The sequence below is a fragment of the Podarcis tiliguerta genome, assembly GCF_965153285.1.
Source record: "Podarcis tiliguerta genome assembly, chromosome: 3".
Taxonomy (NCBI): domain Eukaryota; kingdom Metazoa; phylum Chordata; class Lepidosauria; order Squamata; family Lacertidae; genus Podarcis; species Podarcis tiliguerta.
In genome coordinates, this window is record NC_139536.1 from 55934637 (window position 1) to 55960275 (window position 25639).

General features: G+C 43.4%; 1 protein-coding gene and 1 long non-coding RNA gene across 2 annotated transcripts in view; both read right to left on the minus strand.

Moving 5' to 3' along the window:
* Positions 1–11393, minus strand: part of UST (uronyl 2-sulfotransferase) — a 133380-nt gene extending 121987 nt beyond the window's left edge. The window contains exon 1 of the mRNA XM_083435089.1: positions 10156–11393. Within this exon, the coding sequence (XP_083291215.1) occupies positions 10156–10447 (292 nt within the window). The 5' untranslated portion in view covers positions 10448–11393. The remainder of the gene's footprint in view (positions 1–10155) is intronic.
* LOC310675076 overlaps positions 1–25639 on the minus strand; it is a 275570-nt gene that overhangs the window by 237634 nt on the left and 12297 nt on the right. The gene's annotated exons all lie outside the window — the stretch shown is intronic.

The window sequence follows — 25639 nt, forward strand, 5'->3', positions numbered from 1 at the left end:
TGGACATCGTGGTTTTCACTTTGCAGTGTGGTGTCAAGTAAAGACATGAAGACTGCATAGGAGTGTTTCATCTCATTTCATAATCATTTTCACTTCAATTATCCTCATGCCTATTCCAAATATTACATGTTCTTGCTACCCAGATATTATGACACTAAACAGCTCCTACTCTCTCATCTTATGGAGAAGCTGTGTCGTTTGCTATAAGCAAGTTAATTTTTAACAGAATAATTAACTAATTAAATACTATGGCAGGTGTGACAAGTTAATTTATTATATTTACATATCACTTCACACATTCAGAGGAGTCCTGGACAGTAACAGAAAAAGGGAAAGAGCAATTCACATGTTGACACTGTTTTTATGATATCATGCTACATAAAGAAACCTAACTATTATACTCAACATGTATTTCATTTATCTATAGACTGCTATGGCTGGAGTTTATAAGAACATAACAAGAGCATGCTGGATCAGGCCAGTAGCCCATCGTGTTCTCACTGTGTCCAACCAGATGCCTGTAGGAAACCCACACGCAGGACCCAAGCACAAGAGCTCTCTTCCCTCCTGGGGTTTCCTGTAACTGGTATTCAGAAGCCTTGCTGCCTCCAACTGTAGAAGCAGAGCACAACCACAACAGATAATAGCCTCCATGAATTTATTTGACCAACTGACCGGTGAGAAGTCTGCAAGCTTTGAACTCTGAAAAGGCACATATCACATTTATTCTTTTTCTGACTTTGTGGAAAAGGAGGGAGGGATTCAACTTAGTAACAGGTGAGCAGGAGGAGGAGAGAAAACGATGGATGCTGATCTGTGGCTGCCTGCTTTGTGCCTGGCTGATTGACAGCCGCAGGCCCACCCCCTAGCCGTCTCCATTTCTACATTGCATCTTGCCATACTACTAGTGCCATTTTGGTGGTGAATTCTCATTGTTGTGCTCTTTGATTGGTCTACTTTCATATCACCTGACCATTTCTCCTACTGCTCAGCTCCCAGTTCTTGTCTAAGCTCACAACTGGAGGCAGATTTCTGGGGTGATTTTTGCACATGTGCCCCCAAGCCTGTACCTCTGTTTCAACAACCCCTAGGTACGCCTCTGACAATACCATTTTTGGCACTCTGCAGAATCACAGTATACAGCATAATGGAAGAGAATAGGGTCCAATATGTGGGTCAGCTTCACAAGCTGAATCAGAGTCAGAAACTGTCTTTCTGGAGAATATCTGACGTTGAAGGTGTGGTAAAGATTAGAAAGAAGGCATATGGGGTAAGGAGCATCAGTTCTGCAGAAATAAAACCGCTGGTGACCTTTAAAAAACATTTAATATCTGAAGTCAATGAAGGAAAGCAAAACTGGAAAAACAGAGCAGACCTTAATTAAAATTAAAAACCAGAAACAAGATTTATGTTAGGGGGCAGGCTTTATGTTGGGAGGGCAGAAAGACTGTACCTTTCATTTTCAGTTAAAACAATAACCCCTGTACAACACCCAAGAGGGAAGAGAAATGTATTCTAATCGTTCTGATAAATCAGCCAGGAATAACACAGGGAAACCCACCCATATATTTGGCATAGCATGCTATTCTACCATTAAGTAAATTCAACAGGACATTAATACTGCAAGCCTTGCATTCTAAGGCACATGTTCTGCCAACTTGTGATCTGTGCCAGGACAGGAACACCTAATAACTTATCTAAACATACTTCATTTCCATTCAGGCTATACTCAAATCAATCAGTCCTAACACTCTTCATTTTACATGGAATTTTAAGATAGATGATACATTTCTGGATTATCTTGTGCAAATAGAAACACGCCAAGATTCATCCTAAATTCATAGTATAAACCACAGGCAGCCAAAACTTTAATCAAGGTTACAATTCTCTCAGGGATTTCAATATGAAAATAATTTTTAAAATAAACTACTATCTTTTCTAGCGTTTATGTTTGGTTTTTTTTGCTGTTTAAATCACTAAACTACTATATTTTAAAAAGTACTACAAGGGAAACCCACAAATTTATTACTGAGCAGGCACCAAAATATCCAAATGGTTTTGTGTCTTATACTTTTGAGATGGTTTGATCTTTGTCATCTTTAATAATTAGTTTTATGGAGGCTATGATTTTGTATTTTACACTCTGCATTTTGTTTTTCTTGGCTGGTTGACCACAAAAAACATCTGAATGACTGACAACTAAGGCAATATCTATTAAAATGTGAAAACTTCGAGAATGAACTGGTCTCTATCTGTCATGTACATTGTCCCTAAAGCATCTGAGCAAAATACTGAATGGTAAATTTACATTTGCACAGAACTGAACCTTTTCCAAAATTCATTGGATGAATTGAAAAACTGGAAAGTGATGAGCATTATTAGGGTAAACTAAACCCATTATCTGCTGCCCTCAGTCCATTATATATGTAAACACCACCACAGCAAAACATGGCAGTGAGCAGTGTGCATGTGGTAGTATTCTAAGTTGCCCTAGACATTTTCCTGTAGAACAGCTTTAAAGTATTTTGAATAAATAAATTTTAAAATGTGAATCACTTTGAAAATTCAGGATTCATTCAATAACCATGGTTTCCCACTAATTCATAAACCAGTAAGTCCTCTGACACCCAAACTCTGTAAACTGATTTGTTTGAACTATGATTTGAGGAAAAAGAAGGAAACAACAGTGACAGACCTTGGCTTGTTATCTCCTCCTCTCCTGTGATGAGATGAGTGGAGAGAAAAAGCATGCAAGCAAAAGGCTTATATATCTAGGCTCATTTATATACTTGGAAAGCATCATTTCCCAGTATGTCTGAATCAGGCCAATAGCACCACACAGAATAAAAATAATTAGGCATGAGCAGTGAGGAAGCCAAGTTTGGTGTCTACACCAAATTGTTCAGGGAGGTTAAAACAAAATGGAGTATGAAAAGTTCCAAAATTATATTTCCAAATTGGTTGAATGGGTAGTAAAATGGCCAGTGTAATTCAGTGTAAGTAAGTGTAAAGTGATGCACATTGGGACAAAAATCATAATGCTACTTATATACAATGGTACCTCGGGTTAAGAATTTAATTCGTTCCGGAGGTCCGTTCTTAACCTGAGGTACCACTTTAGCTAATGGGGCCTCCCGCCACCGCACGATTTCTGTTTTCATCCTGAAGCAAAGTTATTAACCCGAGGTACTATTTCTGGGTTAGCGGAGTCTGTAACCTGAAGCGTCTGTAATCCAAGGTACCACTGTACTAATGAGATCTGAACTGGCAGCGACTGTACAGAAATGAGATCTTGGAGCCATAGTGGATACGGATATATCAGTGATGACCCAGTGTGCAACAACTATGAAAAAGGGAAATTCCATGTTAGCACTCATTAAGAAAGGGATTTAAATGAAAGCTGCCAATATAATGCCATTTTGTATAATGTCATATGGTGCGACCACGCTTAGAATACTGTGTACAGTTCTAGTCGCCTCGCCTCAAAAAGGACACTATGTTCCAAAAAGAGCACCCAAAACAACCAAGAGGCTGAAGAAAACTGCCATGGGCAAAAGCTGGAGCTTTCTAGTTTAGCAAAATGACAAATAATGGAGTACAGTGGTACCTTGGGTTACATACGCTTCAGGTTACATACGCTTCAGGTTACAGACTCCGCTAACCCAGAAATAGTACCTCGCGTTAAGAACTTTGCTTCAGGATGAGAACAGAAATCGTGCTCTGGCGGCGTGGTGGCAGTGGGAGGTCCCAGTAGCTAAAGTGGTGCTTCAGGTTAAGAACAGTTTCAGGTTAAGAACGGACAAGTTATTAACCCGAGGTACCACTGTATACAATACAGACGATACAGACCCAAAAATGAACGACAGACAAGAGAAAGCACGTATTCATGTAACACATGGCTAAAACTATGGCATCTGCTCCCACAGGATGGAGGGGTGGCCACCAACTTGGATAACTTTAAAAGAAGATTTGACAAATCCATGGAGCATAAGGCAATCAATATCTACTCCTCTTTGGATGCAGCATTCCTCTGTATACCATTTGCCAGGTATCACAAGTGGGAAATGACTGTTGCATTTATATTCTTCTTGTGGGATTCCCATAAGCATCTGGATGGTCACTGTGGGAACGGGATGCGACACAAGATGAGCTTTTTGGTCTGATCCAGCAGGGCTCTTATGTTCAAAGTATTATTTATATAATGAAGTTGCCTAGTAACATTTGGCACTACTTCCCAGGCTGCTTTAAATTTAAATCTTCTATAGCTATTCCCCCTTATGTTCCACGGGTTTTTAAAAGAAATATAAACAATTGTGTGAGCCTGAAAACCCACCAAAGCACCTCTTCTGCACTCTAGCCCATGCAACAGATAACGGTGGTAGGGGGCAGTAGGTGACAAGCGCAAGCACCCAAAGGAAGTGATAGGAAAGCAAAAACCTGAGTAAAATGGGGAAAATAGTGAAACAGGTTACAGGAGAGATAAAAGGTACAGCAGGAGAGGAATGTAGCTAACAGAAACTCACTGCCCAAGGTGGCAGAGAAAATCATGCCATATAAATGTAAAGGTGTCTGGAGTGCCACACTGTTTATAAGGTAGTTACATCTCTTCTTGTTTAAACAGGCACAGCTGAGCAAAATACAACCAAAATAACTTTACATATAAAAATTCTAATGTCACCGGGAGGAGCATAAAAAGGCAAACACCGGAGAAAGCAGTTTTGGTGTACTGCAGGTTGGATGCACATCTTTACTACTCCGTACTTAAGAGAAATTGAAGTGCCAAGAAAACCAAAGAGCTTCCTACACATTATATGATAACAGTACCACAGCACATTAAAAAAGAAAAGCCATTTGGGGAAGGGAGAATTTAGATCAGAGAAATGACTCTTTTCAGACCCAATGCTTTTTCTGGCCAATTCCATCAGCGGTCATAAGTGATTTCAAATGTGTGGTTTGTACACTTGGGAGGGGGGATGTCAAGCAATGAAACAGAAGGCAGGCACATAAAGAGCTAGGCATTCCCTCCCTCCCCAAACACTTCTTTAGTCTAAAATCTACAGTCACTATCTGCTTCTGAACAGATGTTTCTATTGCGTAATTACTTCCTGCAGATTATGTGTGCACAACTACTCACTTACAGTATCTTTTGGCATGCAGATATATGTGGACTAAGTGGGGTGCATTCTTAAGGCTGATTGAACTGGAAGCCTATAGGCAGAGTTTGTTTCAATTTAATTGTACAGCACAAGTGGTTTTAGTCACTTTTATATATATCTGACACCTCCAATAAATAATGCTTTGAAATGTAACCCTAGAATTCCCCCAGATATACAGAGAAATTAATCAACCTGAAAAGAGGTTCAGCACAGAAAAAGCAGAAAACAACATGCTTTGGGCAGTGAAAATTTGCTGCAGCTCTTCTCATCCTAGATATTTTTCTGAAGGGGTTGTAAACTTATTTCTCAATGACTCCTTGATTGCAGCAACTGATTGTAATGTATTACTCACATTTAAAGCTGGAGTTTTAAAGCCTCTAGCTTCTTATTGTCTTAAATTTTCTTCTCTAGCAACTGTACAAATCTACATTTGTAGTGCATTTACAAAAAGTGAAGGGAAGAGATTTCCTTACAGGTATAACTAACTTCAACCATCTGTTTCCACACAATGAATTTCCATGAAGAAGAAGAAGTCCAGTAAGGATTGAGATGCAGTGGTACCTCTGGTTAAGAACTTAATTCTTTCTGGAGGTCCGTTCTTAACCTGAAACTGTTCTTAAGCTGAGGTACCAATTTAGCTAATGGGGCCTCCCGCTGCTGCTGTGCCGCGATTTCTGTTCTCATCCTGAAGCAAAGTTCTTAACCCGAGGTACTATTTCTGGGTTAGCGGAGTCTGTAACCTGAAGCGTCTGTAACCCGAGTTACCACTGTGGTTAAAAACAAACAAACAGAAGACACTGTTCTTACACTGTGCAACTAACAGAAAATCAGTCATTGTAGTTTTCAGATCATCTATGTGCTAAAGCCTGCTTTTGAGAGTACTGTGGATGTTTAATATGTCTCTCTGTAAAGTAACACATAAGTGAGGGACAAACCCTTACCTTCAAGCAAGAATATTAAATCCTGTAGGTAACTGGGGCAAGAAAGCACTTTTTCTCCTGTATCTGTGATTTGAATATGCATATTTTTTATTCAGCAAACACTTACTGCATTATTAAAGGCAGGTGAAAGTACCTATAGTAACAGACTGAATCAAAGTTTTTTTTCTTTACCAAAATAATAGTACAGAGAAATCTAGAGGACTGATGCATACTACAACTTGACTGATGTTCATTCCAAGTATGACCTCAGATGAACAATACACATCTCTGCAAATTCAGGAAGGCTGTGAGAGAACAAATATATACATACCATCCCAAAAAACAGACACTTCACATAGGGTTTCATAGCTGTAGGAACCATGTGATTTATGCATGTACAAGGAGCAAAGAGTAAAGCACCAAATGCTGGTATGTATGAACCGATGCATGTACATGATGCACAACTTGTTGGGCCTTAAATAGTTATGGCCTCATGGCCCTCCACAGAGGTCACTTGTAGGAAGCTGGAAACAAGCAGCCCCTTTTAGATTGAGATTTAATAATTTTCATACCAAGGACAATTTGGGCCTGGCAGCCAATGAAGCGCTCTCTCTGCAGAAACAAAGTGAAGATTTTGCAGGGAATAAGATGTATATGTTGCAGCCTCTCTCTTCCAACCTTCAGCATTCATGGACATGCACACACCTCACACAAGACACAGCCTGCTCTGCTGTTTGCCTTTCATTACTCCTGTGAGGTTTCCCCACTGGTTACCAGAATTAATTTTCTGACCACATCCAGCAACCAATTTATGGCCTAATTTAGCTAGGCTCAATTCAAATTTAAGTTTGTTAGTGTTTATAACTTGCATCCTAAGCTCCAACTGTCTGTATGTCAGCTAAAAACGGAGGGGAGAGAGAGATACTTAACTAGATGATACTCAGGATCCCTTCCAACTCTACAATTCTATAATTTTGAATTTCTATAGCTTGCATCACTGATATATTGTTTTCACCTGTGCAACAAAATGCTATGCTTCTACTATGCAGCTTTTAAAATAGTTTTGAAACCAACATGTTCTAGACTGACGTTACACAATACATCTTATTTCAATGCCAATTCTCATTTCCTGATTTTAACTGATCACCATTGTATTTTCTTGCTTCTTATTACCAATTAGCACAGTATGTTGCCGTTTCATTGCACAAAACCAGAAGAAAACCCAAAGCACATTTTTACTTCCAAGTATTTTATAATCCCTTCTTCCCCCCTGCCCTGCTCCCAACTCTTTTGCTTGCAGTCTTCAAGCCAGAAGTCTGGATTGCACTGTTTTGATTGGGTATCACTTATTTCTGCTTCAGGAAACTAGAAGTCCAGTCCCTGCAACCCCCTGTGGTTTTCCCAGCCACATACTTTAGAGAGATTCACATTCCTTCAATAAAGTCTTCAGTGTTAAATGCATTCAGGAGGCACAGTGATTTGGAAACTACCAAAAGTCACAATTCGGGGCAACAAATAAAGAGAAGCTTTAATCATTTTAATTGGTGTTTACCTAGATTGTCATTTTTAATTACTGTAGATCACCTTGGGAGCAGAAAGGCAATTCATAAATACTTTCAATAAATTAAAATACATGTTATTTCCATTGCTGAAGGAGGAGAGGGGCAGAGCTTCTTGAAAAAATGTCTTAGCAGAAAAACTGTATTACAGGCACAAAGATGTGATAACTGGTCCTGACAATGCATCCACCAAATCCGAAACAACCCTATTGAGAATAAAGTAATTCAGAAATAGGTACTGCAACATGGGCACATACAAAACAACCATCAGTAAATGGTGCTGCAAGTGAAACAGAGGCTACTGGAATTCGAAATGAAGATAGAAGATAGTGGGGTGTGTTATATATACTGTGAAGACACAATGGTGTCTATATTAACTCTCAGCAATCCTACCTCCCAGCCATAGTTAATGAACAGAATAGCAGAGTTACAACTGCAACTGTAACCCCACCCTCAGAAACTGCAACCACATTCCAACTTCCTCCAGCAGAGCAGTTTGAGGGTTAGGATTGTGCTACCCATTACAATGCAGGGTGGTAGACGCAAGGAAGCCCAACAACAAAATGCAAGAGAAAGAATGGCAAAGAGAAAGGAAGTGAGCAGTTGAAAGCTGGGCATGTAAGGTTTTGAAGGACTATTTAAAATGCAGAGATTTTCTAAAAGAAATTTCAGAAAGAAACCACCATATAAACTGTGACGTGTCTGCATCTTCTCAATGCACGTGCCAGTGATACAGTTAAAAAGCACCAGTGTGGTGTTAGTAGTTAAGAGTGTTGAACTAGAACTTCGAAGACCAGAGATCAAATCCCCACTTGGACATGAAGCTAGGTGGGTGAGCTTGGGCCCATCTCTCACAAGTAGCCTACCTCACAGGGTTTTTGTGACAATAAAATGGAGAATTGGTGAAACCATGTATGCCCCCTTAAAGGAAATGTGGGAAACAAATGCAATAAGTAGCATATAGAAGGCTTGTTTACACATAAGTAAAATCCCAGGAAGCTGCTACGTGCGAAATATTCCTTAATAAGTGTAAGTGCTCATGTTGGAGAAGAAATGAAGCAGCAATATAGCTGCTGTCCTGCTATAGCCAATTCAGCCCAACTGTAATCTGTTGTGCTCACCACCTTTCACTGTGCTCTTGTAAAATTCTTTTTTTAATATTCATTGTAGCCAACTTAATCCAGCAATACTGTCATTTGAATTGCCAGCAGTCTCTTAATTTTAACTGTCAGTCCACAGCTCACATTTATTTTACCACTGGGACTGGCTGTGAACCACAATGATTTATTTTGTGGTCAGGCCAAGGGTGACCTTAAGGACACCCTCCTCCTCCTCCTCCTCCTCCTTTCTCCAACACACATGCAGGCAGCTCCTCCAACACTCAAATAGAAAGTCCCCACATGGAAGATAAGAAGAGTGCAAATGAACAAGCATGCCAGCTGCTCCTGCTAAAGAAATGGGTTCATTTAGGCTAGTGGGGCGGGGGGGGGGGGGAATCACCATTGACAATTTTCAAGCATTTAAAAGACTATAGGGGGGCAGATGGGGAGAACTTTTATACCGAATGATGGAGGAAGCATTTTGTTCTAGAAGAGCAGTTTGTCAGTGGAACACGCCTAAGGAGACAATGGAACTTGCTGCCTTGAATGAAAAGGCTAGGCAGGCATCTGCAGTGAATGTCTGGAGTATATCTTACTCTTACCTCAGGACTTGCATGCTGGACTGAACCAGAGCTGTGGAACCAGTGCAGGCGCTGTTGGACTAAAACTCCCACCCACCCCCTAGTTTGACTGCTGGCCATGTTATGATGAGGGTTGGAGTCCGACAGATGGAGGGCCACAGGTTCCTCATCCCTGGACTTGACACTACCAGACTATATAACTGCAAAGCAAGTGAACTTTCAATGCCTTGATCAAAAGCATCATTTTCTGTACTATTAGCAGCAGCAGCTATAATAAAAGGGACCCCCACTTCCTCCTTCATACGGTCTAATGGAATACGAGAGGGACGAAGGGGCATGCAACCGAAATACTCCAAGCCACTCTTCCCAGCTGCAAAAGTTTTCAAACATTTCGATTCAAATGCGACCATTTACCAACGCAACCGACCGCTGCAGGCGCACAGATACTCGGTAAGGCGGCAACGCTTCCCTAGTGAGGAAAAACATGCCACTTGCTCTTGCATGTCTGTGTTGGGAACAAACGCCCCTCCAACCCTTACCAGTAGAACTTAGACCCCCTCACTAGGCAGAATGGTAAAGACGCCAATTTGGAAGTTGGTTGGATGTCTCCTGACAGCGGGCAGCACTACCAACTTCGGAGAACTATAGCACACACACCGTCCAGCAAGGGTGGGGAGAAGCCAGACCCCTTAACGAAGACGGCTCGCTTCACAACTCCCCACACAAGCCCACGAGGCGCTACCGGTTTGCTCTTCACCCCCCCCACCCCCTTTACCCGGAGTCGTCCTCCTTCCTCGGGCAGCAGCAGCAGCCCCCCTCCCTCCCTGCGCCCTCCTTACCCAGATAGTGCCTCAGGTCCAGCAGAAAGCGAGGGGCGCCCCCGTTGAGCTGATAGAAGAGGGAGCCCAGGCAGAAGAGCAGCAAGGCGGCCATGCAGAAGCCGTAGTCGCGCAGGGAGAGGAAGGGCAGCAGCGAGAGGGGCCTCCGCCGCCGCCAGCCCGCTCCCTGCCCGGGAGCCCCCGCGGCGGGCGGCGGGGCCACATGAGGACGGGGCTCCGGGAAACCCGCGCTGTAGCGCGGCGGCGGCGGCAGAGGCAGCGGTGGCGGCGGCGCAAGCAGCAGCTTCTTCATCGTCGTCGTCGGCGCCCCCGTCTCTTCCTTCGCCGCCGCCTCCTGCTCAGACAGCCCGCCGGGCAGAGCGCATCCTCCATCCGCCTGCTCCGCTCCGACTGCCCGGCGTGAAGGTGGGGGAAAGTTCGCCGGAGGCTCAGGCGGCTTCCCTCCTGCCCATTGCCGGCTTCGCCCGGGTGCCGGACGCCCCTAGGAGCGGCTGGAGGAGGCGGAGGCGGCAACCACCATCCCCCTCGGAGGCTCCTTGGCGGGGCTTCCTCTTCTCCGCTTCTTCTTCTCCTTCTCCTCCTCCTCCGCTGCTTCGTTCCCTTTCTCTTCGCTCCAGTGTCAGGTTACAGTTCATGCACGACGGACCGGTGCCTGCAACTCGCTGCGAAAAAGTTGTTTGCGTCTCTCGCTCTCGGCCTCAGCCCCGCCGCCACCTTCCTCGCCTTCTCCTCAGCCCGCCCACCTCCCTCTCTCGCTCTCTTGTTCCCGAGAGACGGCCTTTATTCGCCACACCAGCGACCCCTAGAGGCGGCCTTCTGGCGCCGACATCCCGGCGGGGCCCGGAAACAAGCGCATGTACAGAGTGCAGAGTCCGAACTCCTTCTTTCCGAGTGAACTCCTCCGCTTGGCGCCACAGGCGGGCCTCTCAAACCCCCTCGGTTCTTTCTCTCACTACTTGCCGCTATATCACGTTCGTAGCTCTCCTCCCTAGTGCCCTTAACTTAGCTCTGCCTGCAAAGCCCCTAAAGCCAAAACAAGGGTTTGAAACTGGACTGTAGCCAAACGCTATTAATCCATGCGAAAACTTTACTGCAGTTCACATTGGGAACTTTCACACGTGACACTAATAGTGTGAGTGCCATGGGGGGTGCCTTATAGTGTAGGTTTATAACCATGTAGGCCAGGCAGACAGCATATGTCGGAGGAACTGCAATCATCACAATATCTACATAACTATAAAAAATAAAGCAAATGTTCTGGTTTTTATACAGCTGCTTTGTGCCATGTGCAATAGTACAGATTTTAGGGTTCGGAACGGGAAAAGAATCCATTTTACGGTCGTTATGTGAGATAAGCAAGTTATATCTCTATAGAGCCAATGTTTAAGTAGAGTGTTGAACTGGGGCCTCAGAGGCCCAGGGTTCAAATCCCTATTCACTTAGGAAACTCACTCTCACCCTAACCCACCTCTCAGGGTCCCTACCTGCTTCTACCCCTTAAAAAGTGGTTCATGGGTGTTGGGAGACCAACAACAGCACAGGATATTGTTCAGGGAGGGTTGCAGAATATCTGGAAGATTTCCATAACAATGCAAATGACAGTGCTTTCTGCCAGCTGAAATCCACAACTGTATTCAATCCAAGGTGAAAACCTTTACTTGATTTTTCTGCAAATACCGCCACTGCTAATGCCATAGGAGCAGGTCATGACAGCTTTTTCTGGACAGTTGCTATTTGGTTACTATGGTGATATCCAACCAAGTCATACTCATAGTAAACCCACTGAAATTAATGAACTTACTCATGTCTGATTATTTAAATGGGTCTATTCTAATTAGCACTGGATAGCAGGCTATATTTGCATTCATTCTTGTACATATAACCTTCAGGTAATTGCCTTGACAAATGCCGATGTGAATCTGAATGTTCTTAAGCTGCAAATACAATTCTGTTCAAAACAATTTTGTATAAAACCGTGGAACTTATATAGGAGCAGGGTGGTTTTTTTAAAAAAACTTGTTTTTTAAAAATTAATGTTTTGAATGCTCCCTTTCATTTTAAATCCGCCACTCTCATGCTTCAAGCTATTTTTTCAGACATTTAATACTAAAACAATAAGGGAAACTGTAGTTATCATTTTTGTTAACTCCTATTCCTGAGATATCAAAGCAAACACTTAAATCCTCTTTTCCAGTAGAAGATGATAAACATCTGGAAGAACATTTATAGGAAATTGCCCATTAGACTCTGGCAGCAACACTGAAATTATGCAGGAACTCTAAAACAAAACAAGAACTTAAACAGAATGAAACAAAAAGATGAAATGCAATTGGCATAAAGAATAAAGCTTATTTATAATAAAATATCTGACAAACACTTTGAAGTGGTAGAATACGATCATTTTGTTTACCTACCTATAATGCTCTGTTAATTTTGTTCTTAATCGACATCCAAGCTCTCATTCTGGCCTGTTTTATTTTTGTACAGCCTTTGTACAGAGTCAAATATTTGGAGCAAAAATTACTACTTGCCTTAATCATTAGCAGATGCTTGACTTGAACACTTTAACTGTAGAACTTAAAGTCCAAATCATCCTTTAATAAAGGAGGGGCAGCATAATGTGGCTTTTCTTTTCCTTGGTAGATATCTGAAAACCTCCATCATAATGATACAAGTTTCTAATTAAGGTACAGTGGTACCTCGGGTTACAAACGCTTCAGGTTACAAACTCTTCGGGTTACAAACTCTGCTAACCCGCAAGTAGTTACCTTGGGTTGCGAACTTTGCCCCAGGATGAGAATGGAAATCGAGTGCTGGCGGCATGATATTGGACTTGAGCCTTTAGCACCCAGCCTTTGGAACTCCGTCCCATTACATACCAGGCAGGCACTGTTTCTATTGTGTATTTAGCATCTGTTGAAAACTTTCCCCTTTCAACAAGCATTGTAAGTGGAGGTTTTTTATCTCAGACAATATCAATTGGGTTAGAAATTACTTTTCATAGAATCATAAAGTTGTAGAGTTAGAAGGGATCCCGGGGGTCATCTAGTCCAACCCCGCTGCAATGCGTAAATCTGAGCATGCGGTCCTTCATCCAGTCTGAAACCATACCAGCCCCTGCTTAGCTTTGCAAATGTACAGCAGTTTTATTGCTGCACCACTATAAATAAAGGTTTTTAAATGTTTTGGTATATGTAATTGTTTTAGATACATTTTATTGTACTGTGAAATTGCTTCATAAGAAGCGGCTCATAAATTAATTAATTAAGTAAATGAATAAAAACACAGCAGGCCACAGGCAGTCTTCACATCAGAAGTGCAATGAACCACTCTGAGTCACAAGCCCAATTTAACCACTTGAACAATAAGATATTATTAAGGAAAATACATCTGAAAATAGGCAATAAACTATGACCACTACACTGTTCCACCTCTGAATGCCTGCAGATGAAAATAGCTAAAGCAGGGTATAAAAATGTATTGGAGTGATTTTATTTTTGGGAATGTTGCTCATCATTTTTTTCTGTGTACAGCCCAGCCACCTCTTGGTGAGGCCTTAATCAACACACTGTCTACATGATCCTTTCTAGACTACAGCTCTCGTTATCCCTAACCATTGACCGTGCTATCTAGGGCTCAAAATCAAGGTCCAATATTGGCTAGTTATACACCCTCTATCTACCATCATTTGAAAATAAAGCCATATGACCAATTTATAGCTTTCCAGTTAATGAGCCTTAACAGCTGTTTATCTAGTAGTCATTCATAACGTAATACCAAATTGTAAATTAACATACCCTTGGGATCAGTCAGGTCCACACTGAGGTGTCAGTTCTTTTGGGAAACCTGTTTATCTTTCATATTAAAAACAACAACAACTTCCAAATCTCTGGAATATGTTCATTATTGGAGATGACTGCAGATCTCTACGATAATTCTCAATTCTTTTTCAAATATGGGCCTTTTACCTGTCAGTGAGACATAACTTTGTCCTCTCAAATTCTGTATGATATGTAGGCTTTTAATAGCATAACCCTATACATGACTACTCAAAAGTAAGTCCAGGTAAGTGAGTATAGAATTTTGGCCTATGCAGACTTACTGAGTAGTTCCTTCTTCAGCAGGACTTGTGTCTGAGTAAACATGCATGGGAATATGCTGTGTAGGACAGTTTCTATCTATTTGAGGAGCTGAGAGGGCACTTTGCAGCACATTTTGCAACCACATTGGCTGAGCTTTGAAGGGAGAGGGGAACGGTTAATCATTAATATTATCTACACATAGTAAATTCCGGCACTCTGCTAGGATGGTTACACAAGCTCAAACCCAAAAATGCAGTTATTTGCAAAGTCTAAATCAGACAGGTCAGGAGGCCGTTTCCTGTCTAACCAGCTACTTGAAACTGCTGATGCTAGCTACAGGTCAGAAGGTCGTTTCCTGCCTAGCCAAAAACTGCTGTCAACTAAAAACCACTAGCAAGATGTTTCCTGCTTTGCTTCTGCTTTAAGTAATGCAAGATAAGAAGAGATACGAAGGGAATGTTTAGCAAGCAATAAAATGTGTTAAGCAAACAATATTTGCTAGCCGATTGGGGAAGTCTGGGGGTATAAGAAAGTCTGCTGAAGTGTCTTGCTTTACAGCCAGTGTATTTCTAGGAACTAACCAGCAGGCTGTCTCTGAGTACAGACCTTGACTCTGTGCTCAGATCTCAATAAACTCTTTTTCTCCAAAGAAGATTTTGCTTTCCTGGTACTTTTGTTCCCTCCGAGGTCCAGGGGATGGCGTGGCTAATGGATCCCTAGGTAAATAAGGCTTCATTTCTTTGGGGGCTCGCCCGGGATCAGCCCCCTCCCCAAATACGGACCGGAGGGCCAGGCTCAACCAAGATGAACAGCTCCAATCGGCGTTCGCATTTCCGGTGCACACCCTGCCAGTTTGTAGGGGGAGATTGCCACACCGTCCTGGAGCGGAGACATCTAGTTGAGGGAGAACAAGAGGACAGAACGGCGCCGAGGGGACAGGTCCGCAGCGGAGAAAGGTAAGCCCGAGGGAAAGGGCTAGGGGCCCGAGGGAAAGGGCCAGAGGCCTGATCAGCCTCACCTGGTAGTTGGCAGTAGAGTGCCCGGCAGTAAGAATGCCACCAGGAAAGGAATTGGTAAAGGTTTGGGAAAGGGAATGGGGCAGAGGGAATTGAGTGTTTTGTTGACATGTTGTGTGTCAGATACTCCAGTGGATGAATTGTTGAATGAGGGCCAAGCTTAGTGTCCCCTTGGCCGAGCGATTGTAGGGTTGTGCATTTTCTGACAAACTGTAGCATGTGAAGTGTGAGAGAATTTTGAAAACCCAGTTAGGAGGGGAGTATCTGAAAGAAAAAAAAAAAAAAAAAAAATAGGGTCTGGAGCAAGCCAATGTATTCCTCTGGAATGCTTTTTTTAATAACTGGAAAACAGCCACGAAGAGTGATGATTCACATTGAAAAAACAGAGACTCAAAACTTTATGTGAGGTGGACTTGCCAACCCAGAGAACTGCGTGGCTTTGATTTGCAATTAATCAACCCCCTGTGGCAAATCAACCCCCTGTGGCAAAATATATTAAATGTCCACCCAGACCAGATCCCCTATATCTCTACATGGAAGACCAATGTAAAGAAAAGAATCTACCATGGCTAAAGTCTTGCTGTGACAGCAACACACAGAACAGGATTTGTACAGTGAAGCCTCTGGTGTTAGAAGACCCAGAAGATGAGGAGGGGGAGTGATTAAGCCACCACCTTACACTCCACCAACAGCCCCTCCAAACCCCCCCCCCCCCCCCAGGCCAAGATCAAGAAGCACAGGGAGGTGCTGGTGTAGGGGGGAGGAGGACCTGCGAAGGAGGATAGTGAGACGGAAGAAGAGGAAGATGAGGAAGATAACGAAGAGTTTAGGAAGACACTAGATGATATGAATCAAGGAAAGAAAATGTGGACAGAAAGACAGAAAAAGAGACTAAAGGAGTTTGTAAAGCCATTTGAGGAAGAAGTTGGATGTAAGCCCCTTGTTAGTTGAGGCAGCAGAATGCTGCACCCCTGAAAAGAGGAAGAGATGGCAACGTAAGTGGGGACAGGCGGCGAAGAGAGTTATGTCTCACAGATAGTATGAGAAAACCAGGAAGGATCAGGCAACTGGAGAAATGCCCCTTCAGAGGGTTTATGATCCACCAGCCCCTGTCCCAGCTGAACAAGCAAAGGCACCACAGACCTACACGGTCCAGCATATACCCTTTTCAAGTGCAGATGTTTGTAATTGGAGAAATCAGAACCCCTCTTTTGAGGAGAATCCAGCAAAGATCGTAAAATTGTTTGAAGGGATTTTTTTTTTTAAACCTATAATCCCACTTATGATGATGAACAATATCTCCTGGACTCACTACTAATTACAGAAGCATTGCTTGGCCCCTGCATGAGTCAACTAGGGAATAGAGAAGGATCCTTTTATATGGGGCAGGGAACAGCAGCAGGCTTTTCAGGATCTCAAAGTGACAACAAGCCCCAGTGCTTGGCATCCAAACCCCAAGAAGCCTTTTACGCTGTTCATAGATGAAGACCAGGGGGTAGCCAAGGGAGTCTTATGCCACCACAGCCCTTAACCTAGCTACCTTATTACAGGTAGGAGAAGGTGAACAAGGGAGCTGCCCACTCAGTCTTACCTGTGCCTGTAACAAAACCCACAAACCAAGTGGTTAATATAATTGGGGCCACAGGTAAATCACAAAAGGCCCCGTTTTTTGCAGTCTGTTACCTGCTGCCTAGGTGGCCAAGTAGTCCAGCACAATTTTTTGTATATACCAGAGTGTCCCATTCCTTTATTGGGCCAAGACTTGTTAACAAAATTACAAGCCCAGATTTCCTTCCAACCAATGGGGGAAGTAATGATGACAACTGGACCAGCAGGAGAGTTTTCTTTAGAAATGCCCCTGAGAGACCATTGGTGCTTGATGATGGTAAAAGAAGAGGAGGGAATCCTCCCTGTTAGCCTGCCTCATGATGTTGACCCTGGACTATGGGCGAAAGATAGAAACCAATACCCCATCCCACGACAGGCAGCTGAAGGAGTGTGGGTGCATTTGAAGCGATTGCTTCAACATGGAATCTTGAAACAATGCCAATCACAGTGAAGCACCCCACTGTTGCCAGTGAAGAAGGAAGATGGTGGGTACCGCATATAGGCCCCAAAGTTCTGGAAAAGAGGAAAGGATGAACAGGACTTTGAAAAAAAACCATTGACCCAAGAAACAGGGTCTAATTGGGTGTCCATGTTGCCCTTGGCTTTGCTTAGAGTCTGTAGCCTCCCATTGAAACGTATTCACTTGTCACCCTTTTGAAGTGATGTTTGGGAGACCGGTTCCTTATGTGTGCATGCTTTCACCTATCCCTGCTCAAGATGTGGAATTGAACAATTATGTACAGTCTCTCTCTCGAGATTTTCTCTCTCAACCCAGGCCCGAACTTCTTGCATGACCAGTTTGAGCCAGGTGACGAGGTGTGGATGAGACTGGTCCCAGGCACCACTGCCGCCGTGCTGGAAGGGCCCATCTGCTCTCCACACCCACAGCTGTGAAGGTCGCTGGCACCACCCCTTGGGTCCACCACATAAGAAAGCTGCTTCAGATTGGACTGTGTCTCAGCATCCTGAAGATCCCCTCCAGTGACGACCGCCTTGCTGATATCTCTACGCACGGTGAAGAATTGGATGGGAGGGGCGCCCGCAGGCAGCGCCCCCAACGTAGACATTTGTTCTCCAGCCAATTTAGAGGCACCACCGGGACTTTTGATATTGGTACCAGAACTCACTCCAGACGATGTGGAACCACGTTACACCCTTGATGAACAGCAGTGGACCAGCCAAGAAGGAGCAACGCTCCAGGAAGGACCGGACAGCCGTGTTTTTGTGCCCCAACATCTGGCCAGCACAATTGTAAAGAATTACCACGAGTCCACCCATTTGGGAGGCCCAGCTGCTAAGGCGCACCTTGGGAGAATATTCTACCTCAACTAACTGCTGCTATAACTAACTGCTGCTATATCCCAAAATGTGCCCTGTGCGCCAACCAAGAGACTGAGAACTATCACCCTTTGAACTTCTATATGGCAGGCCAACCCCTTTCGTCCGAGGCATCCCCGCCGGTTTGGGCAGATGGGAGATCACATCACCCAAGAACAAGTGCAATCCCTGTGTTTGTTGTGTGTGTTTGCTTTCTTTCCAGGTATTCCCTCAAGCGTACACCTGCAGTCCCGTGGCAGTCTCGCTGAGCCGGTTCACCAGTCCCTCTGAGTGACAGCGTCTGGCGACCCCCTCATCCCTAACTGCAGTGAAAGTAGTCGAGGTGATCCCCTGGGTACATCACACGCATCTGAAGAAGGGTGTCTGGACTTGCAAAAGAAATCCCGCTGACCCTCTGAAGTTGATCATCACCTTGTGTCTGACGCTACCAGGAAAAAGCGTTAGGCCACGGGCAACGAGATCCTGCGACTAATCATCACAAGGACAGTTACAAAGACTTTCTCTTTTCTCTCTTATTTTCTTTATTGACTTGCTCTATGTCTTATTGCCCTGACCCTACCGAACCATACCAACCCTATTGGCCTGCTGGCCTCTGCTACGACTGGTTCGTCTTACCGGTGGTAAGAGATGGTGTGCTCTATGGCTATTGGAAACTGGGATTTGATGAGATTGCCGTCTTAAAACACCCCACTGCCCCGTTGTGGCTCCTCTCCCACACCACTGACCAGCATGCGTGGACAGTGCTCTTACGGGAAGCTGTAGAGACGATCGAAATCTATCTAGTTCTGTACCGCTCTTGCTGTTGTGGGAGGGTAGTCAACTGTTATCTGGAAGGTAGAGCACTGTACCAACCTCATTTGATAGACCAGGTCCTACTCTTAACCCAGGTGATAGATGGGAGCCTGAGCCAGGTGTGCATTGAAATTACTAAACAAGTGCCAGTAAGAATTGCCACCCCAGGATTTCAGCTTCCATATGCTCTGGTCACTAGGGAGGCAGCACGAGAGTTCAATCCACCCATCAGGGTTAGCAGAAAAGTTGACCCACATAGTGGGAGCATCAGCTCACCGGTGGGCTCTCATCCTTGAGGCTCAACAGGTAGTCGGGCACAAATATCAGTGGGCTCTTCAACAATGAGCACACCCCCTGAATATTGGTGGGAGGAACCATGGAGATATTGGGTTTGGTGGGTAGGAGTGATATGTACCGCCCTTGTCATATGGATGCTCTCGTATTTCTGTTGGCATGAACGGTATCGTATTTGTGGGGAGAATAGGCCCAATAATGCTTCTATTGCTTTTCTGCTTCTGTATACCCTGCTTAATGCAATGCCTGCAACATATGATGAAAAAGATGATGTCTCGCATGATGGGACCTCGCGTGATTGCTGTAATGAGAGAATATAGACCCCTACCCCAGAACGAATCTAAGTAATAGATTGTTCAAAAGAAGAGGACGGAGTGAAGGGAGAGGGGAACGGTTAATCATTAATATTATCTACACATAGTAAATTCCGGCACTCTGCTAGGATGGTTACACAAGCTCAAACCCAAAAATGCAGTTATTTGCAAAGTCTAAATCAGACAGGTCAGGAGGCCGTTTCCTGTCTAACCAGCTACTTGAAACTGCTGATGCTAGCTACAGGTCAGAAGGTCGTTTCCTGCCTAGCCAAAAACTGCTGTCAACTAAAAACCACTAGCAAGATGTTTCCTGCTTTGCTTCTGCTTTAAGTAATGCAAGATAAGAAGAGATACGAAGGGAATGTTTAGCAAGCAATAAAATGTGTTAAGCAAACAATATTTGCTAGCCGATTGGGGAAGTCTGGGGGTATAAGAAAGTCTGCTGAAGTGTCTTGCTTTACAGCCAGTGTATTTCTAGGAACTAACCAGCAGGCTGTCTCTGAGTACAGACCTTGACTCTGTGCTCAGATCTCAATAAACTCTTTTTCTCCAAAGAAGATTTTGCTTTCCTGGTACTTTTGTTCCCTCCGAGGTCCAGGGGATGGCGTGGCTAATGGATCCCTAGGTAAATAAGGCTTCAGCTTTACTAGGATATTTAATTTTCACCTGAAACCTCTGAAAAAAATAATTTTGAATTTCTGTTGACTATCATGTGAGGTTTGCTACTCATTTAATTATTATATTGCACCATTACAGAGGCTGATTTTAGCGGTGGAAATTGAAGTGAGAAACTGTACTTTATGCTGACATTTTAATCAGGAAGACGTACTACTCTTTTGGACAGTTCTGATTTGTAAAATCCATGATTACATCATTTGCAGAGCCTGACATCTGGGGATAATTGGCTAATTTATTACACATTTCTGGGTCATTGTTTTTTTCTGTGGAAGGAGGAAATTAGAATGAAACTAGCATCTATTACTTTCTTCCAATCAATCATTTTGGCTGTCATAAACGTACCATTTTATATTCATTTTCTGCTCCACATTTTCTATTAAAGGAGAGGGGCAATGAAATCTTTATTATACAGATAAAACTGCCTCAGGCCTTAGAATTTGGCTCAGGTGGTTTATTCACAAATGCAAATTTCATTCTGGTGCATTTGCAGGAATACTTCTGGCCAACAAAATTTGATTGACAAATGGCTGGTAATTTCATCTTCTATTCCTCTCAATTCCTGTGACACCATAATAGCATCTAAAACTCTTGTTTTGTTTTTAAATTGTTCCAAATTAATAGCTAGTTGATCTGGGCCTACAAGTTTCCATCCAGAGCCTCCTTTTCCAGTATTGTAAATGATAATGCCTTGATAATGGCAGCATGCACATGGTAGGGGGTGGAGAGACAATGAGTATGATCCAGCAAGAGAAAAGCCCTGTAAACAAACCAAATCCCATTTATTGCAAGACAGATGGTTTCCAGCATTTAAGTAAATCGAAGCCTATGTGTGTTTACTCAAAAACAAGTCCTGGTGTGTTCAATGGGGGTTACTCTCAGGTAAGTGTGCCTTAGAAAAAAGGTTAGAGTAAAATCCTAGTCCCCCCCCTCCTATGAAGGGAGAATTAGGATGGTGTGTAGATGTCTCTTCTCTGCTGGGGTTCTTTCGTGATGGGGGCCTAGCTGTGCCTGGAATGAGGAGTAGCAAGTTGGTGGTTTTTCTGTTGGCAGCAGCAAGCAGAAAGCCCTGAAACAGGTGGGGCTCTGGTGATTTTGGATTAACTGGGCCCAAAGGTATGCTGTTCCCCAAGGGTCCAATTCTCGGGTCCCTCAGCTATGCTAGGCTAGAGCTGGCATAGCAAAGTGGCTGAACTGCTCCCTCACCTTCTGTTCCAGCCAGTGAAACACAGGAGGGCTTGGAGCACAGCCCTGAATCCACCACTCTGCTCCTCCCCAGCTCCTGTTAGGATTGCTCTGCCTGTGTCCTATAGAATCAAAATGCTCAAAACTTCAAATAAGTTTTAATTTCCCTCTTAAGGAGTGGTAAGTAGTTCACTCCATGACCCCTCCTGCAGAAAACTGTTATTTCTTGACAGATAGATGTATTAGGCACACATTACAAATTTGGTAGGACTAAGGTACCAGTAAAACGCAAGGTATGCTTGTTTTTATCATTCATTTATAACAAAGAGTCAGGATTTGACCACAGTTCTTCTTAATCGTCCACCTAATATTAGGGAATATGCTCCTGGGTTTATGTGTTCCAGCTCAGCAGAGCTTGGAGAAGTTCCAGTCCAGGTTTTAATCGAAGCTCAAGAGAGCAGGCCCAACCCCAGAGAACTGCCCTTCTCTGTTCTTCTCGCGCCGGGCTTAGGAGATGCTGCTCTCAGGTGCCTCCCATTACGCCTAAAATGCTGCGGGGCCGCTGAGAGCCCTTCTGCCTTTGACCTGGAAAGTGGAAGTAGTCCTTCCTGAGAGAGGAAGGGAAGGGAAAGGAGGCAGAGAGACTTTGTGTGTGTATGTATATATATATAAAAGTACAACGGACCTAGAAATGCAGCTTAAAAGCCGCCTGGGAGGACTGGTGGTGAAGCACCGCAGTTGGGATGGAAGCGGCTGCTCGGCAGCTGGGGAGCCAAGGTGAGTCTGGCGTTGCTCGTACACAAACTGGTTCTGTCTGGGCCTGCTTTCGGACTGGCAGAAGGTTAAAAGTTTAGCTTCTTACGTTTTAGAACCCGTCCTACTCGGCCCCTCTTTCGGTGCCAGTGAGCCTCTCTGTTCCTGCCTTTCATCCCTGAGAGCCGCTGGAACCCCCGAGTGAGTAGGGAGGTTGCTAATCCCGCAGTGTCTGCAGCACTTGCCTCCAATCCTCGTTGGCACAACAGAGGGCCCCCCCCCCCGCTCCACCCAACCTTCCTCTTTGGCTGGTGTAACAGTGAACATGGCATGGGCTGTGCTTCTCTGTCAGGTCCTGTTGCTGCTGACCAGGGGGCTTGGCTTCTAAAACTATGTGTTGATTTTAATAGTGCGGATAACAAGTTCTTGTTGCTTCAGTATGATTTCTTACTCTAAGCTCTTTGGGAGGATCTAGGATCCTTAAAAGTAGCACAAAAGCTATTTGAATAAATGAGCTAGAACTTTCTGGAAAGTCTGTGCTAGCCTTCTATGGCCACTGTTACTTGTATTCCTGGAGAGGGTTTGGGCTACTGGCTCCCAATTTTCCTGAGGAAGTATATACCAAAGGTTGTCTTATCAATTCTCCCCATTATGGCTATGTTTCCATTACTTTCATTGTAACCTTACTCCTTTTTTTCTGGAAACCTTTGTGTAGATTTGGGTAACCTTTGACCGCATAGTGGCCCCTAGGGCTTTTTTTTTTCCAGCCAGAACTTACCGGAACTCAGTTCTGGCACCTCTCAGGTGGGCGCCATTGCCGCTCTTAAAGAGAACAAGGGAAGCGTTCATGGTGAGTTCTGACACTTTTTTTAAAATAGAAAAATAACACTGGTGTCCCTTATCGTGTGGTGACTTTAACCATGTAGAGAAGCAACCCACCATAGCTAATGCCATAGGGTCAAGTGGTTTCTACAACACTGCCACACCTGATGAAAATCTGGGGAAATGAGAGGGTTGGACAAAGGAGCTTGGTAAAAATAGGTTACTACTCGACTAGGGCTGAACAAAGCAATATCCTAACCCATTCCAAGCTGTCGTACAGTAAGTTTTTAAGAAGCTGCCACATAGTGATCTGCCAATCAAACCTGCTTTCTGAATGTTAGCTTCTTCATACAATGAGCACGTGCAAAAAAGTGCGAAAGAGTGTGCACATTTTTATTCATATAGCTTACGTATTCTGTACACAGAAACACTGATTGTATGTTTGTTGAATATTGCCTGTGAATAACTGTGTGAGGGTGCACACAGCTCAACTATTTGTGTACGCAGATTGTACACTTGTTGAATGTAAGGTCTGAATACTATCTGTTAAGTCCAGGCTTAGGGAATACCTGCCTATTTTTCCATGTGAGATGAAATCCAGAGCAGAACCTTATTGGAAGACCTTGGACTTTTATCTGTTATCATCTGACTTACATTCATGGCAGGAACTTTTGGGAGGGCGTGAAGGCCTGTGACAGTGGCTAATTTGTTACAGCCAGATTATTCAATTGCTCATAATCTTAATTCCATATTTTCAAGACCTCATTTAAAAAAATATTATCTCACTGTTCCATACACTCAGGACAGACAGGCAGATACACCCACAAACCATAGCCTGGTTCACATGCTACATTGAGCCATAGTAAAAAATAAGCTCTGGTTTAATGTGAAGAAGCAGTGTGGTAGTACATGCTGTTCAGTTGTACTTGCTTCAGTCCTCTCCTACTCTAGCCTTTCCCCCAGCTGGGAGAAAACAAACAGTGCTGAGTTAGCATTGCATGCAAGCCAGTGCTCATGGCTTGTATCTCTCCAAGAAATCAGGGGTGCTGGTTTGTATGTAACACTAAATCAGCACTGTGATTTGTTTCTTCCTGACTGGAAAAAGTCAGGAGCAGGTGAGGAGCAAAGCAAGCATGAGTGAGCAGCACCCACCAGCTTGTTCATGCTAAACCATAGTTTAAAATATAGTTTAATGTGACACGTGAACTGTTCTGTCAGGTTTTAATTAAACTACAGCCTAAAACAACAATATGTAATAATAGTTCACACGAGGCACCAAACCTAATATCTTGTTTTACAACCATTTAAACTGAAATACTGAGATTAGCCCTATTAACTCAGTCCAATGTTAATAAACTGTCTGACAGACAGTAAGAACCAGATTTTGGGAACTATTGGACATATCTCTTTTTAACGTTTTGTGTAACAGGATATCCAGAGACCCAATATCAGTTCACGCATCTCAAGATCCTTTGTGAGATGGTCACATGGGGCTTCAGGTGGTTAAAAACTGTTGATCTGATTGTAGGGAAGGAATCAAGCAGTGATAAAAATAGCTCGGAACAGTGGAATAATAATTATCAGCAGACTAGAAAGGAGACGGTGAAGAAATCTGTTTGACTAGAACCCCCAAATCGTGCATGTAACAAGTTCTTTTCAGGAAGCTTCCAATTTGAATATATCCACAATCCAATGCATGAAATGAATTATGAAGAATGAGAAAACAAGAAACACATGTTTGCACTCTGTTAGCCTTGGCCAGTACAAGAAAAATAGCCACTGCCAGTACTGTGCTAAGTTCTTACAAAGAGAAATTGGACATGATAGAAAGAAGAGCAGTAATTTAATGGAATGATCCAGAATGGAGCAATGAGAAAACTAGGCTAGGCTTTCAACAGGTCTTAACAATGAAGTTCAAATATGGACAAATAATTGACATGATTAATATGAACAGAGTTGAGCTGGATGTTATTGGAATGTGACAAAATTGTGGTATTTCAAAAGCACTATATATATACCAGAAGTAGGAAAAGTCACTTCAGGGTATAATTAAAGAATCATGTCTAACAAGCAGTTTGTTGTTGGCATGGGGACCTTGGTGCAGAGAACAGACTTCATTGCATGCAAAGGCTTTCCCATTCACTTCCCATTCTCTCTCTCTCTCTCTCTCTCTCTCTCTCTGTGTGTGTGTGTGTGTGTGGAATTGTCATTCTTTCCAGTCTCACAAAAATCTTTATACGTGGCATTGTCTTCTAAAGTTATGAAGTGATGAGAACTTGGATTGCAGTATTTTCTGTGGGATTAAGAGCTTGGCTTCATTTTCCAGCTGTATGAAACATGTGATTGGCTGAGCAACATTTTTCATGTTATATCTTATACTTCTGATTCAGTACATGCATATGGAATAGATACACATAGCATCATTTAAGAATAGTGGGCATGGATAGAAATTACAGATTCTTCTTTCAAAATACACGCAAGCAGGAACCAAGGAAGGATCAAGTTTCTATCTGTATCAAACCTACCCACAAGTACAAAGCCATTTATTATTAATAATAATTATTGAATTTATATACTGCCCTATACCAGGAGGTCTCAGGGCAGT